At 49.2% G+C, this 15,859-nt stretch overlaps 1 protein-coding gene across 1 annotated transcript in view; it reads left to right on the top strand.

Annotated features, from left to right (window-relative positions):
• The window catches only part of LOC149334536 (uncharacterized), a 148,812-nt gene extending 133,645 nt beyond the window's left edge, over nucleotides 1-15,167 (top strand). Inside the window, exon 3 of the mRNA XM_089557945.1 lies at nucleotides 11,853-15,167. Coding sequence (XP_089414071.1) covers nucleotides 11,853-13,145 — 1,293 coding nt within the window. The 3' untranslated portion in view covers nucleotides 13,146-15,167. The remainder of the gene's footprint in view (nucleotides 1-11,852) is intronic.
• Nucleotides 15,168-15,859: the final 692 nt, after the last annotated feature.

Consider the following 15,859-nt stretch of genomic DNA (forward strand, 5'->3'; position numbering starts at 1 on the left):
ATTGCTATGGCAAATAGGCAATTAAGCGAAATGTCTGCCATTATGAAGAAAGGATTGCGAAGCATGAAGTTGACATTTCTTGAAGCAATTGCAGGCAGAGGAAGCAGGGAGTCTTGTCCCTTCACCGCCCCTCTTTCCAAGGGTCTATGCGGTAAAGCCGCAGTGTTTAAAGGCACCAGTTCAGTCCTGCGGCAGCATTTCGTGCTCGCTCAGTACACATTTGTTTCACTCTGTGCTTCTGAAACTTAAGTTCATTTTATTTTTACCTATACAGCTGCTGACGTTAGGAAGCAATGTGTCAGCTATTTCCTCTAACCTGGCATTGACTGCGAGCCGTGGCCTACCTAATGCGCCGCTCAGAGAAGTAGTGTGGCAGCGGGAAGAGCGCTAGTCATTGGAGCGCCTGTCTTGTAGAAAAAAAAGTACAATAGATGATAACACCTTTTTTTTTAATTCCACAAGTGAATATACAGCCGAAGTTCGCAAGTGGAGGAAAAAAGAAACGCTGGAAATGTTCGAAGGGTGACATCGTGTTAAGGGTGCCATTCGAGCGATGGCATATACAAAATGTTTGAAAAATAAATACCGCATTTTCGCAGCAAAAAAGCAGCGCTTACACGAGACAAAGAAGTGTGGGGATGCGACGCGTTTGCCGCCGCCTCTGATTTAAAAGGGAAACTGCATAGGTTTTAGAAATACACGAGCTTGAGATGATAGAATGTGTGAAACTTGCAGGTAAAGCATGCGAAGTCTTTTTGGTTTAGCGCTTGAAATAGTGAAGTAGTCCCTGATTCAAATCCGGACGACCTTTAAGGTTCTCCGCAGCGCACAACGCCAAGTTGGGAGGGGGGGGGGGGGGGCGCATGATGACGTCATCGAAGGTATCGGTATACATTTCCAACGCGCAAACGCCTGCTTTGAAGGAAAAAAAGGAACGCCATCAAAGGCAAACCCTGCCGAGAGTTGATTGGCAGCGTCTAACGAGTCAGGGCAGGGTGTGGCTGACGACAGTGGTAATGTAAGGCAGACCTTCCGTGACGTCACGCTGAACTTACGTGCACACCTCCAGTGCATTGAGCAGCAGCGCAAAATTCAATCGTCCATTACGTAACTACTTCAAATGCTAGTGCAAAAACAATTGGCATGCTTCACGTAAAGCCTATTTAGATTCGAATCCTTGAATATCGCGAAATTCTCAAAAAAGTGCTGCAGTTGCCCTTTAAGCGCTGTTTTTCGCCACAAGATCTGGCATTAACCAGCAACACTTTTTACCTTGTTAATTCACGTTCTTGCCCATTTTCCACGCGTCGTAAAATGGCTTTTCCGCCTTTCACTTGCAACGACAGAAAAAAACTGTAAAAGAATGCTCACAGGGTATTGATCCGTCCATCTTTCGTCTGCCCGCTTGAAATGTCGCCTCCGGCCACTCCGAGGCGCTTCAAATCCCAGTTGAAAGAAGTCCATTCACAAACTTGCTCCGTGCCGAAAAGAAAATGTCTCTACGATTACACTTTCTCATTAGTGCTTTTGAACGTTACAAAACTTAGAAGCCTCTACTAACACGGGTGTGGGGCATGCTCGGACGTTTCCTCGTTGTGGGTGACGGCCAGGTCACGTTAACCGCGAGTTTCCCCAGCCCTATACGTAGACGCTCACACCAGGAGCTAGCCACATACAGTTCCGCTGTTAAACTTGTAAAGGGTTTCGGCTTACCATTCACACTTAGCTGCGCAAAAAGAAACGAGGACCAAAGCGAACAAGAAGACACAACACAAGCGCAGACTATCAACTGAATTTTTATTCACGAAAGGGAAGCTTTTAAAAGCGTTAGGAAATACAAAATCGAAACACAACAATCACTACCACGCGTGCAAAGGAAACCTATGACATATCATTCCTGCTTGAAATACGAACACAACAACAGGATAACAAATGCAATCACATCAAGCCAACCCCCCGTACTGTCTGCTCGTACTCAATAAACTGCGCAGAAAAGGAACCTCCTTTTCCTGCAGGCTGACCGACTGTGATGCGCACAGAGCTGCGTAGACGGCCGGCGTTGTTGGAAACGTCGACAGGTGTGCTTGGCGAGTGCTCGAAATATTTGCCAGGAACACGAGCAGTGGCAACAGACGTGAGCTCTGCTGCACATGTGGAACAGTCATTGCGAAGTGTAGTGCGTAGGCCAAGCAGGACCCAAGGGTAGGCGCTCAATCCAGTGTGAAGGGAGAACCAGCGCTATAAGCGAAGCCTTCAGTTGCCGAGGAAAGCCGTCGACCTTAGAAAATCTGGTGGTAAAAGATCGTCTTGATGTTATGGACGGGTAGGTTGGCGAATAATGCGAAGTCGAAATGACGACCACGGTCAGAAGTAATGGCGGAACGAGCACCACATCACCAGTTATCACCACGTGACGGCCGCCTACAACATGAAAAGCGTCGCGCATGGACGAAGCGTCAGTAAGCCGGTTTAAGCGGTCACGGGTGGCGCTGCGCTAGCTTGTCTGACGTCACGCCTGGAAAGGAGGAAATGTCTTATCGCCGAGGAAAATGCTTTTATATGTCAAGGATTAATCACCGCAGTCGTGGCGTAGTGGCTAAGACGCCCGTCTCGGCTGCGGGAGGTGGGGTGTTCGACTCCCACCGCCGGTCACTCGCTGGTTAAAAACTGAGTACAAGTGCCTGTGGACTGTGCACTTGGGAAGCTCCGCTGCATGGCGGTGCACACAGCGGGCTCGGTTGCAAACCTGAGCCTGTTTGTAAGTGTCACAAGCCTTAATTAAACAAAAAATCGTGGAGCTTTCTTTTTCTCTTTTTTTTTTTCAACGCGCTCTGTGGTTAGAGAAAGAAGTGATTTTTTTTTTTTTGCAGCTTACCCCAAAGATTACCGCCCATGATTTTTATGGTTTCAGTTCCATATGATTTTGCCCATGGCGTGGGAAGGTGTAGCCCCCATTTCTGAAACTAATACCCCTGTCACACGGGCATTTCGAAGGCCCTCGAATCGATAGCCTATCGACTCGAAGGCGATCGAGCGCTGCTACACGGCCAGTTTGAATGGCCATCGAGTCAATAGTCTATCGAGTCGACGGAGCAGCCCGGAACTCTATCGAGATTTCGAGGGCCTTCGAGCGTTGCCCAAGGTTGCTAGCATTGCTTCGAACGACAACAAACATGGCGGCGCCCTTCAAAGCCGGACCCCTCGCTTCGGACTGAATTCTCGTTGTTGCTGCCTTTTTCTGTCCGTTCACTGGTCATAAATGGGGCACCGGTCTTTCGCTTCGTCTCATCTTGCCTAGAAGAAAACGTATAAGTGATAAATTTGCTTTATTTTTTATTTAGAGTGACGATTCTGCCGCTGTTAGGCCTAAGAGAGGCGGTTTGTTGACAGTAATGGTTCCCGTTTTGACTACCAGATGGCGCCACTAGAGACTAAGTTTATTTTTGCCTCTCTGCTAGCATACGCTGAACTCAATGTGAGAATGCGCCTGCGTTTAGCGTACGTAAGCGTGCATACGCTCGTGGTACGTAGACAGCATAAATTTATGCTCTTTTCTCACTGTATCTGTGTACGTCGCGAGCGGCGACGTGGTGCGCAAAGCGAGAAGCAGCAGCGGCGCGGCCGTTCCAACTCGCCCGGGCGTCAACAGATGAGAACAGGTCCTAGTTTTTGCGGCGAGCGAATCCGCTTCGCTTGCCGGATTTTTGAACAAGTGTGAACGCGCCTTATGACTGCAAGAAAGTGTATTTCAACATTTAGTTAAGTTTCGTCAATATATTTTTGTTATTTGCGCGAAACCGAAAGCAGCGATTGTGGCGCCACACGAGCTTGGCGTAAGACACGAGAACGATTTCAATGGCCATTGAGATTTGCCGTGTAGCAGCTCCACAACTCCCTCGAGTTCAATGGCGATCGAAAATCTCGATGGCTCTCGACTCGATGGCCATTGAAACTGGCCGTGTGACAGGGGTATAATATACCGCCAGCGCCAAGAGACGTTTTAGTACACCGCAGCTGAAGGTCCTGTAACAACATTCAATTTTGCTATCAGTGTGACTGACAGGCGCAACACATTTTTTTTCGCGCCTTTTGCCTGACATGTATCTTCCTGGTACTGTCGGTCAGCAGAATTGATACATGGCGGACATTTCTGCCCCATGTCTTTTTGCCGCCTCTCCCTTTTGTCCCCTTTATTTGTAAATGTCCTAAGCGTTATTTATTATTTTTCTTTTTTTCCTTCCCCATTCATTGCCGAATGGATGACGGCGAAAAAAAAGAGCTTCACGGCATGACCAGGGTGCTTGTTTCCCATTTGCGGAACATGCTGAGTGTGTCGCATGTAATTTCACAGGTCTGATTTTGGCAAAGCATATATGTTGGTAGCGATAGTCAAAAATTACTCAGTGAGCACTGGAGGACTTCGCCGAGTGTGTCATGTCAGTATAACGTAACCGTGACATCAGATGTCGAAATTAAAGCTTGGCTTATGACTTTTTCGAAAGTTTTGTAATAACTGAACAGTTATTATGCATGTTATCGCGGAGGTCTCCGTCTTAGCCGGGCCGTTTTCTCGGCAATACATGTAGTGAGGCTCAGGGCAGGCGAACACTACATGTTGTTTTTCCTGCATTGCTATGGCAAATAGGCAATTAAGCGAAATGTCTGCCATTATGAAGAAAGGATTGCGAAGCATGAAGTTGACATTTCTTGAAGCAATTGCAGGCAGAGGAAGCAGGGAGTCTTGTCCCTTCACCGCCCCTCTTTCCAAGGGTCTATGCGGTAAAGCCGCAGTGTTTAAAGGCACCAGTTCAGTCCTGCGGCAGCATTTCGTGCTCGCTCAGTACACATTTGTTTCACTCTGTGCTTCTGAAACTTAAGTTCATTTTATTTTTACCTATACAGCTGCTGACGTTAGGAAGCAATGTGTCAGCTATTTCCTCTAACCTGGCATTGACTGCGAGCCGTGGCCTACCTAATGCGCCGCTCAGAGAAGTAGTGTGGCAGCGGGAAGAGCGCTAGTCATTGGAGCGCCTGTCTTGTAGAAAAAAAAGTACAATAGATGATAACACCTTTTTTTTTAATTCCACAAGTGAATATACAGCCGAAGTTCGCAAGTGGAGGAAAAAAGAAACGCTGGAAATGTTCGAAGGGTGACATCGTGTTAAGGGTGCCATTCGAGCGATGGCATATACAAAATGTTTGAAAAATAAATACCGCATTTTCGCAGCAAAAAAGCAGCGCTTACACGAGACAAAGAAGTGTGGGGATGCGACGCGTTTGCCGCCGCCTCTGATTTAAAAGGGAAACTGCATAGGTTTTAGAAATACACGAGCTTGAGATGATAGAATGTGTGAAACTTGCAGGTAAAGCATGCGAAGTCTTTTTGGTTTAGCGCTTGAAATAGTGAAGTAGTCCCTGATTCAAATCCGGACGACCTTTAAGGTTCTCCGCAGCGCACAACGCCAAGTTGGGAGGGGGGGGGGGGGGGCGCATGATGACGTCATCGAAGGTATCGGTATACATTTCCAACGCGCAAACGCCTGCTTTGAAGGAAAAAAAGGAACGCCATCAAAGGCAAACCCTGCCGAGAGTTGATTGGCAGCGTCTAACGAGTCAGGGCAGGGTGTGGCTGACGACAGTGGTAATGTAAGGCAGACCTTCCGTGACGTCACGCTGAACTTACGTGCACACCTCCAGTGCATTGAGCAGCAGCGCAAAATTCAATCGTCCATTACGTAACTACTTCAAATGCTAGTGCAAAAACAATTGGCATGCTTCACGTAAAGCCTATTTAGATTCGAATCCTTGAATATCGCGAAATTCTCAAAAAAGTGCTGCAGTTGCCCTTTAAGCGCTGTTTTTCGCCACAAGATCTGGCATTAACCAGCAACACTTTTTACCTTGTTAATTCACGTTCTTGCCCATTTTCCACGCGTCGTAAAATGGCTTTTCCGCCTTTCACTTGCAACGACAGAAAAAAACTGTAAAAGAATGCTCACAGGGTATTGATCCGTCCATCTTTCGTCTGCCCGCTTGAAATGTCGCCTCCGGCCACTCCGAGGCGCTTCAAATCCCAGTTGAAAGAAGTCCATTCACAAACTTGCTCCGTGCCGAAAAGAAAATGTCTCTACGATTACACTTTCTCATTAGTGCTTTTGAACGTTACAAAACTTAGAAGCCTCTACTAACACGGGTGTGGGGCATGCTCGGACGTTTCCTCGTTGTGGGTGACGGCCAGGTCACGTTAACCGCGAGTTTCCCCAGCCCTATACGTAGACGCTCACACCAGGAGCTAGCCACATACAGTTCCGCTGTTAAACTTGTAAAGGGTTTCGGCTTACCATTCACACTTAGCTGCGCAAAAAGAAACGAGGACCAAAGCGAACAAGAAGACACAACACAAGCGCAGACTATCAACTGAATTTTTATTCACGAAAGGGAAGCTTTTAAAAGCGTTAGGAAATACAAAATCGAAACACAACAATCACTACCACGCGTGCAAAGGAAACCTATGACATATCATTCCTGCTTGAAATACGAACACAACAACAGGATAACAAATGCAATCACATCAAGCCAACCCCCCGTACTGTCTGCTCGTACTCAATAAACTGCGCAGAAAAGGAACCTCCTTTTCCTGCAGGCTGACCGACTGTGATGCGCACAGAGCTGCGTAGACGGCCGGCGTTGTTGGAAACGTCGACAGGTGTGCTTGGCGAGTGCTCGAAATATTTGCCAGGAACACGAGCAGTGGCAACAGACGTGAGCTCTGCTGCACATGTGGAACAGTCATTGCGAAGTGTAGTGCGTAGGCCAAGCAGGACCCAAGGGTAGGCGCTCAATCCAGTGTGAAGGGAGAACCAGCGCTATAAGCGAAGCCTTCAGTTGCCGAGGAAAGCCGTCGACCTTAGAAAATCTGGTGGTAAAAGATCGTCTTGATGTTATGGACGGGTAGGTTGGCGAATAATGCGAAGTCGAAATGACGACCACGGTCAGAAGTAATGGCGGAACGAGCACCACATCACCAGTTATCACCACGTGACGGCCGCCTACAACATGAAAAGCGTCGCGCATGGACGAAGCGTCAGTAAGCCGGTTTAAGCGGTCACGGGTGGCGCTGCGCTAGCTTGTCTGACGTCACGCCTGGAAAGGAGGAAATGTCTTATCGCCGAGGAAAATGCTTTTATATGTCAAGGATTAATCACCGCAGTCGTGGCGTAGTGGCTAAGACGCCCGTCTCGGCTGCGGGAGGTGGGGTGTTCGACTCCCACCGCCGGTCACTCGCTGGTTAAAAACTGAGTACAAGTGCCTGTGGACTGTGCACTTGGGAAGCTCCGCTGCATGGCGGTGCACACAGCGGGCTCGGTTGCAAACCTGAGCCTGTTTGTAAGTGTCACAAGCCTTAATTAAACAAAAAATCGTGGAGCTTTCTTTTTCTCTTTTTTTTTTCAACGCGCTCTGTGGTTAGAGAAAGAAGTGATTTTTTTTTTTTTGCAGCTTACCCCAAAGATTACCGCCCATGATTTTTATGGTTTCAGTTCCATATGATTTTGCCCATGGCGTGGGAAGGTGTAGCCCCCATTTCTGAAACTAATACCCCTGTCACACGGGCATTTCGAAGGCCCTCGAATCGATAGCCTATCGACTCGAAGGCGATCGAGCGCTGCTACACGGCCAGTTTGAATGGCCATCGAGTCAATAGTCTATCGAGTCGACGGAGCAGCCCGGAACTCTATCGAGATTTCGAGGGCCTTCGAGCGTTGCCCAAGGTTGCTAGCATTGCTTCGAACGACAACAAACATGGCGGCGCCCTTCAAAGCCGGACCCCTCGCTTCGGACTGAATTCTCGTTGTTGCTGCCTTTTTCTGTCCGTTCACTGGTCATAAATGGGGCACCGGTCTTTCGCTTCGTCTCATCTTGCCTAGAAGAAAACGTATAAGTGATAAATTTGCTTTATTTTTTATTTAGAGTGACGATTCTGCCGCTGTTAGGCCTAAGAGAGGCGGTTTGTTGACAGTAATGGTTCCCGTTTTGACTACCAGATGGCGCCACTAGAGACTAAGTTTATTTTTGCCTCTCTGCTAGCATACGCTGAACTCAATGTGAGAATGCGCCTGCGTTTAGCGTACGTAAGCGTGCATACGCTCGTGGTACGTAGACAGCATAAATTTATGCTCTTTTCTCACTGTATCTGTGTACGTCGCGAGCGGCGACGTGGTGCGCAAAGCGAGAAGCAGCAGCGGCGCGGCCGTTCCAACTCGCCCGGGCGTCAACAGATGAGAACAGGTCCTAGTTTTTGCGGCGAGCGAATCCGCTTCGCTTGCCGGATTTTTGAACAAGTGTGAACGCGCCTTATGACTGCAAGAAAGTGTATTTCAACATTTAGTTAAGTTTCGTCAATATATTATTGTTATTTGCGCGAAACCGAAAGCAGCGATTGTGGCGCCACACGAGCTTGGCGTAAGACACGAGAACGATTTCAATGGCCATTGAGATTTGCCGTGTAGCAGCTCCACAACTCCCTCGAGTTCAATGGCGATCGAAAATCTCGATGGCTCTCGACTCGATGGCCATTGAAACTGGCCGTGTGACAGGGGTATAATATACCGCCAGCGCCAAGAGACGTTTTAGTACACCGCAGCTGAAGGTCCTGTAACAACATTCAATTTTGCTATCAGTGTGACTGACAGGCGCAACACATTTTTTTTCGCGCCTTTTGCCTGACATGTATCTTCCTGGTACTGTCGGTCAGCAGAATTGATACATGGCGGACATTTCTGCCCCATGTCTTTTTGCCGCCTCTCCCTTTTGTCCCCTTTATTTGTAAATGTCCTAAGCGTTATTTATTATTTTTCTTTTTTTCCTTCCCCATTCATTGCCGAATGGATGACGGCGAAAAAAAAGAGCTTCACGGCATGACCAGGGTGCTTGTTTCCCATTTGCGGAACATGCTGAGTGTGTCGCATGTAATTTCACAGGTCTGATTTTGGCAAAGCATATATGTTGGTAGCGATAGTCAAAAATTACTCAGTGAGCACTGGAGGACTTCGCCGAGTGTGTCATGTCAGTATAACGTAACCGTGACATCAGATGTCGAAATTAAAGCTTGGCTTATGACTTTTTCGAAAGTTTTGTAATAACTGAACAGTTATTATGCATGTTATCGCGGAGGTCTCCGTCTTAGCCGGGCCGTTTTCTCGGCAATACATGTAGTGAGGCTCAGGGCAGGCGAACACTACATGTTGTTTTTCCTGCATTGCTATGGCAAATAGGCAATTAAGCGAAATGTCTGCCATTATGAAGAAAGGATTGCGAAGCATGAAGTTGACATTTCTTGAAGCAATTGCAGGCAGAGGAAGCAGGGAGTCTTGTCCCTTCACCGCCCCTCTTTCCAAGGGTCTATGCGGTAAAGCCGCAGTGTTTAAAGGCACCAGTTCAGTCCTGCGGCAGCATTTCGTGCTCGCTCAGTACACATTTGTTTCACTCTGTGCTTCTGAAACTTAAGTTCATTTTATTTTTACCTATACAGCTGCTGACGTTAGGAAGCAATGTGTCAGCTATTTCCTCTAACCTGGCATTGACTGCGAGCCGTGGCCTACCTAATGCGCCGCTCAGAGAAGTAGTGTGGCAGCGGGAAGAGCGCATGTCATTGGAGCGCCTGTCTTGTAGAAAAAAAAGTACAATAGATGATAACACCTTTTTTTTTAATTCCACAAGTGAATATACAGCCGAAGTTCGCAAGTGGAGGAAAAAAGAAACGCTGGAAATGTTCGAAGGGTGACATCGTGTTAAGGGTGCCATTCGAGCGATGGCATATACAAAATGTTTGAAAAATAAATACCGCATTTTCGCAGCAAAAAAGCAGCGCTTACACGAGACAAAGAAGTGTGGGGATGCGACGCGTTTGCCGCCGCCTCTGATTTAAAAGGGAAACTGCATAGGTTTTAGAAATACACGAGCTTGAGATGATAGAATGTGTGAAACTTGCAGGTAAAGCATGCGAAGTCTTTTTGGTTTAGCGCTTGAAATAGTGAAGTAGTCCCTGATTCAAATCCGGACGACCTTTAAGGTTCTCCGCAGCGCACAACGCCAAGTTGGGAGGGGGGGGGGGGGGTGGGGCGCATGATGACGTCATCGAAGGTATCGGTATACATTTCCAACGCGCAAACGCCTGCTTTGAAGGAAAAAAAGGAACGCCATCAAAGGCAAACCCTGCCGAGAGTTGATTGGCAGCGTCTAACGAGTCAGGGCAGGGTGTGGCTGACGACAGTGGTAATGTAAGGCAGACCTTCCGTGACGTCACGCTGAACTTACGTGCACACCTCCAGTGCATTGAGCAGCAGCGCAAAATTCAATCGTCCATTACGTAACTACTTCAAATGCTAGTGCAAAAACAATTGGCATGCTTCACGTAAAGCCTATTTAGATTCGAATCCTTGAATATCGCGAAATTCTCAAAAAAGTGCTGCAGTTGCCCTTTAAGCGCTGTTTTTCGCCACAAGATCTGGCATTAACCAGCAACACTTTTTACCTTGTTAATTCACGTTCTTGCCCATTTTCCACGCGTCGTAAAATGGCTTTTCCGCCTTTCACTTGCAACGACAGAAAAAAACTGTAAAAGAATGCTCACAGGGTATTGATCCGTCCATCTTTCGTCTGCCCGCTTGAAATGTCGCCTCCGGCCACTCCGAGGCGCTTCAAATCCCAGTTGAAAGAAGTCCATTCACAAACTTGCTCCGTGCCGAAAAGAAAATGTCTCTACGATTACACTTTCTCATTAGTGCTTTTGAACGTTACAAAACTTAGAAGCCTCTACTAACACGGGTGTGGGGCATGCTCGGACGTTTCCTCGTTGTGGGTGACGGCCAGGTCACGTTAACCGCGAGTTTCCCCAGCCCTATACGTAGACGCTCACACCAGGAGCTAGCCACATACAGTTCCGCTGTTAAACTTGTAAAGGGTTTCGGCTTACCATTCACACTTAGCTGCGCAAAAAGAAACGAGGACCAAAGCGAACAAGAAGACACAACACAAGCGCAGACTATCAACTGAATTTTTATTCACGAAAGGGAAGCTTTTAAAAGCGTTAGAAAATACAAAATCGAAACACAACAATCACTACCACGCGTGCAAAGGAAACCTATGACATATCATTCCTGCTTGAAATACGAACACAACAACAGGATAACAAATGCAATCACATCAAGCCAACCCCCCGTACTGTCTGCTCGTACTCAATAAACTGCGCAGAAAAGGAACCTCCTTTTCCTGCAGGCTGACCGACTGTGATGCGCACAGAGCTGCGTAGACGGCCGGCGTTGTTGGAAACGTCGACAGGTGTGCTTGGCGAGTGCTCGAAATATTTGCCAGGAACACGAGCAGTGGCAACAGACGTCAGCTCTGCTGCACATGTGGAACAGTCATTGCGAAGTGTAGTGCGTAGGCCAAGCAGGACCCAAGGGTAGGCGCTCAATCCAGTGTGAAGGGAGAACCAGCGCTATAAGCGAAGCCTTCAGTTGCCGAGGAAAGCCGTCGACCTTAGAAAATCTGGTGGTAAAAGATCGTCTTGATGTTATGGACGGGTAGGTTGGCGAATAATGCGAAGTCGAAATGACGACCACGGTCAGAAGTAATGGCGGAACGAGCACCACATCACCAGTTATCACCACGTGACGGCCGCCTACAACATGAAAAGCGTCGCGCATGGACGAAGCGTCAGTAAGCCGGTTTAAGCGGTCACGGGTGGCGCTGCGCTAGCTTGTCTGACGTCACGCCTGGAAAGGAGGAAATGTCTTATCGCCGAGGAAAATGCTTTTATATGTCAAGGATTAATCACCGCAGTCGTGGCGTAGTGGATTCTACTTCCAGCCACCGAGCGTGACGGACGCAGAATCATGGGCTCCCACGGAGCGGCGATAGCGGCCGTTGCCGGCCGCGGAAACAGGCTTGCCAGCGACGCAGATAAGGATTACGAGATCGTTCTGCCTACCCTGCCCACCGGACGTGTTGTTTTAAACACGGTTTTTTTGCACGGGGACGTGCGTGTGAGGCCCTACAGGGTCGAAGACTTCAGAGACGCCCTCGCCAACGTTGGTGCGCTCCCCGACGTCGTGGCGTTGGGGGCGTACCAGATAAACCATGTGTGGGCGGTGACCTTCAGCAGCGCTGACGCCGCAAAGAAACTGGCCGCCATGAAGGAGCTGGAAGTGAAGGGACGCCGCTGCATCGTTTTTGACCCAGAAGACCATCAGGTAAAGCTGCGCCTCCACTGGATGCTACACGGCGTCGCCGACGAGGACATCCGTACCGCATTCGCGGCGTTCGGCAACGTGACCGAGGTCACCCGGGAGCGTTGGCGCGTCGCCGGCATGAAAGAGAAGGGGTCCACCACGAGGACCGTGCTCCTGAAACTGAAGCCAGGCGTGAAGGTGGACGACCTGCCTCACCAGGTACGAGTCGCTGGCGAGTTGGCTCTCGTGGTGGTTCCCGGGCGGCCGATGCAGTGCCTTCGTTGCGGCGGCACGGGGCACGTTCGCCGCGATTGCAAGGTGCCCAGGTGTTCGAAATGCCGACGCTATGGACACTCGGAGGCTGACTGCGTTCGTACCTACGCGTCGGCTACCGGCCGTGTAGCAGCGAGCGACTCCGCAGAACTGATGGACGTCGTCGAAGCAGAGGAAGCAGCGAGCGGTGCCGACGACACGGGCAAAACGGAGGGGGCGGCGGTTCAGCCAGCTGTTGCGAGTAGCGGCACCGACACCGTGGTCTCACAGGAGAGCGGGCCGCCAGTTAGTGACCCTTCATTAACGCCTCTGGAAGCACCCAAGGACAGAGCGAACCCGCCAGTACCAGTGGACGTGGAATCGAAGGCGGCCAGCGAGAGCCGCGACGAGAAGACCGACGCCCGCATGAGCACCGGCGTGACCACCCCAGCGAAGCGTTCGCACGCCGAGACCAAGGCCGACGGGGAGAAGGCAGCACAGCCCAGCGTGGAGGAACCGCCGGCAAAGACGCCGCAAGCGCGACGGCCCAGCCTGCGGCCGCGACCAAAGGTCCCGGATGACAGGCGTGGCGGCGGCAAGGCGCCGCCTGACCAGGAGCACGTGCTCGCGCCGGATGACACCGGCGGCGACGGCATCGTCTAGCGACATGCTAGGCGCGGGAGGTAAGCACCATGCTTTCGGTCTCTTCTTCGTAAGTTAAAATGGCTTCTGCAACTCCGTTTAAAGTTGCCACCCTAAATGTCAGAGGCCTGGCAGGTAAAAGAAAACAAAGCCAGCTGTACCGACTTGTAACGGAGCAAGATATCGATATACTGGCAGTGCAGGAGACCAAAGTCGACGGGGAGGAAGAGACCGGGAGCATGGTGCAACGTTTCACGTCTAGGTATTTTGCCGTCGTTAGCCATGCTGTAGGCACATCGGCTGGCTGTATTCTTTTTGTTAAGAAGTTGCCGGGCATAGAGGTACACGGTCATCACTCGTGCCTGTCGGGTCGATACGTGTCCATCGATTTTTCGCTCTGTAACATCGACTGGCGCATTGTTTGTCTGTATGCACCTAATGTGGTTGATGGCCGAGCCGCGTTTTTTGAAAGCGTCGAAGAACGGCTTCGCACGGACAGACAGCTGATTGTTATGGGCGATTACAACTGTGTTCTTAGTGCGCGCGACAAGACAAGCGTCCGAGGTTTCAGGGATAAAAGCACTGAAGTGTTGTTACGAATGGTTGTGAACTGCAACCTCGAGGATGTAGCAGAGTGTCTTGAAGGAACGCGTGCTGTAAGGTACACACGATTCGAGGGCACAAGTCACGCACGGCTAGACCGAATTTATGCATCCGCGGAAACTGTACCTAAATGCAATAGTTATGTAGTTCTGCCGGTTTCATTTTCTGACCACTGTTTGGTTCAATGCTGCATAGGATTCATTAGGAAGGGGAATGGTTTTTCATGGGAAATGTGGAAGTTAAATGACAAGCTACTCCAGGACGAATTTTATAACCGAGCTGTAAGGGAAGAAATAGCAAAAATAGAACCAAGTAGTAACATGAGGATTTGGCAGCAGTGGGAGCTCACTAAAGAAACTTTAAAATTAAAAGCAATAGAAAGAGCCACCTGTATACGTCATGAAGCAAAAAAAGAGGAAATGGAGCTTAAGGCACTGCTTCAGAAGATGATAAAACAGGAATGCCGAGCGCCTGGTAAATGGATAGAGGATATAAGAAAAACCAAACAAAAGCTAGAGCTAATCGAACAAGAACGTTATCGGGGAGCATTAGTGAGGGCAAGGGCAGAAGACATGGCAGCAGGGGAAGCGCCAACGAAACGAGCGCTTGGTTTAGAAAAGGCCCGTGCCGAAAGAAATCACATAAACGAAATAGAATGGAGAGGTGTTGCAAAAACGGACATCGATCATATCAAAGCAGCTTTTTTCGAGCATTACCAGGCGCTCTTCGCATTGCATCCGGTAGATGTTATCACTTTTAAGGAGGCGTTTCTGGCCGAGATGCCGCGTCTGGACGACGAAACTAAAGACAGATTAGAGCAGGAGATAACTCAATTGGAAGTCGAGCAAGCAATAGACAGTTTAAACCCTGGTAAGTCGCCTGGACCAGACGGGTTCAGCGCGGCATTCTACAAAGAATTTAAAAACGTAATTTCCCCGGTCTTGCAGGTAATCTTTAATGAAGCCTATAAAGTAAAAGCACTGCCTCCGTCCTATGGCTCGTCCCATACTGTGCTGATTCCGAAAACGGACGACATAGACAGGTTACGACTGGTAACAGCATACCGACCCATAGCACTAACTAACGTCGAGTACAAAATTTACATGAAGGTTCTGGCGCGAAGGTTGCAGACCGTGATTCATTTATTAGTTGGTCCGCATCAGACCTGCGGTATTAAAGGGCGGTCTATTTTTACAAACATTCACGTTGCGCGCAGTGTCTTGGAAACCTGTGATGACACTAATGGTCAGGTGGCTATTCTCCAGATCGATTTGGAAAAGGCTTTTGACTGCGTTGCCCATGAACTTTTGTTTGCTGTATTAGGCCATGTTAATGTTGGTTCTGTTATCAGCGAGGGTGTGGCCCTGGCATACCGGAACTGCACGACGAGATTGATCGTTAACAAGAGTCTGGGGGCCCCCATTAGCGTGCAGCGTTCGGTGCGCCAGGGCTGTCCCCTCAGCCGCCTTTTATTTTGTATTTATGTGGAGACCCTTTGTTTGAAAATACTGAAAAACAGTAGTATTACCGGTTTCAGTTTACAAGCAGCCGAAGTAAAGCTCTTGGCGTACGCTGATGACATAGCTGTGTTTGCCGTTGACGAGGGAGGCATAAGCGAGGCTGTTCAATGTGTACGCGATTTCAGCCAAGCTACAGGAAGCGGGGTTAACTGGTCAAAGTGCCTCGGGCTTTGGCATGGAAGGTGGGCATCTACGCCTGAACGGTTTGTCAGTGTGCCTTGGACGACGACGCCAGATAAATACTTGGGCGTTCCGCTCGATGCTTATCGTGAAAGCGAACAGTATTGGACAGGACAGGTCAAAGACACACGGGAGAGAGCAGATAAGTGGAAAGGAACAACCTTGTCGATTTTCGCCAGAGCCACTGTTTGCAACTTGTTCTTTATCAGCAGGCTCTGGTACGTAATGCAGGTGTTGCACTGTTCACGGCTAAGCATTCAAAAGCTGCACCGAATTTTCGCCGTTTTTATCTGGTCGTCTGAATGGGAGCGCTGCAGCCGGACCAACCTGTTCCGACGGGTACAAGACGGCGGGCTGGGACTGGGCCATTTGTTTTTGAGACAGCTGGTCAATCGTTTTTTGTTCTTTCGGGACACCAGAGACCCGTTTTTG

Source organism: Amblyomma mixtum, chromosome 8 (genome assembly GCF_055824585.1).
Source record: "Amblyomma mixtum isolate Tamu chromosome 8, ASM5582458v1, whole genome shotgun sequence".
Classification (NCBI taxonomy): domain Eukaryota; kingdom Metazoa; phylum Arthropoda; class Arachnida; order Ixodida; family Ixodidae; genus Amblyomma; species Amblyomma mixtum.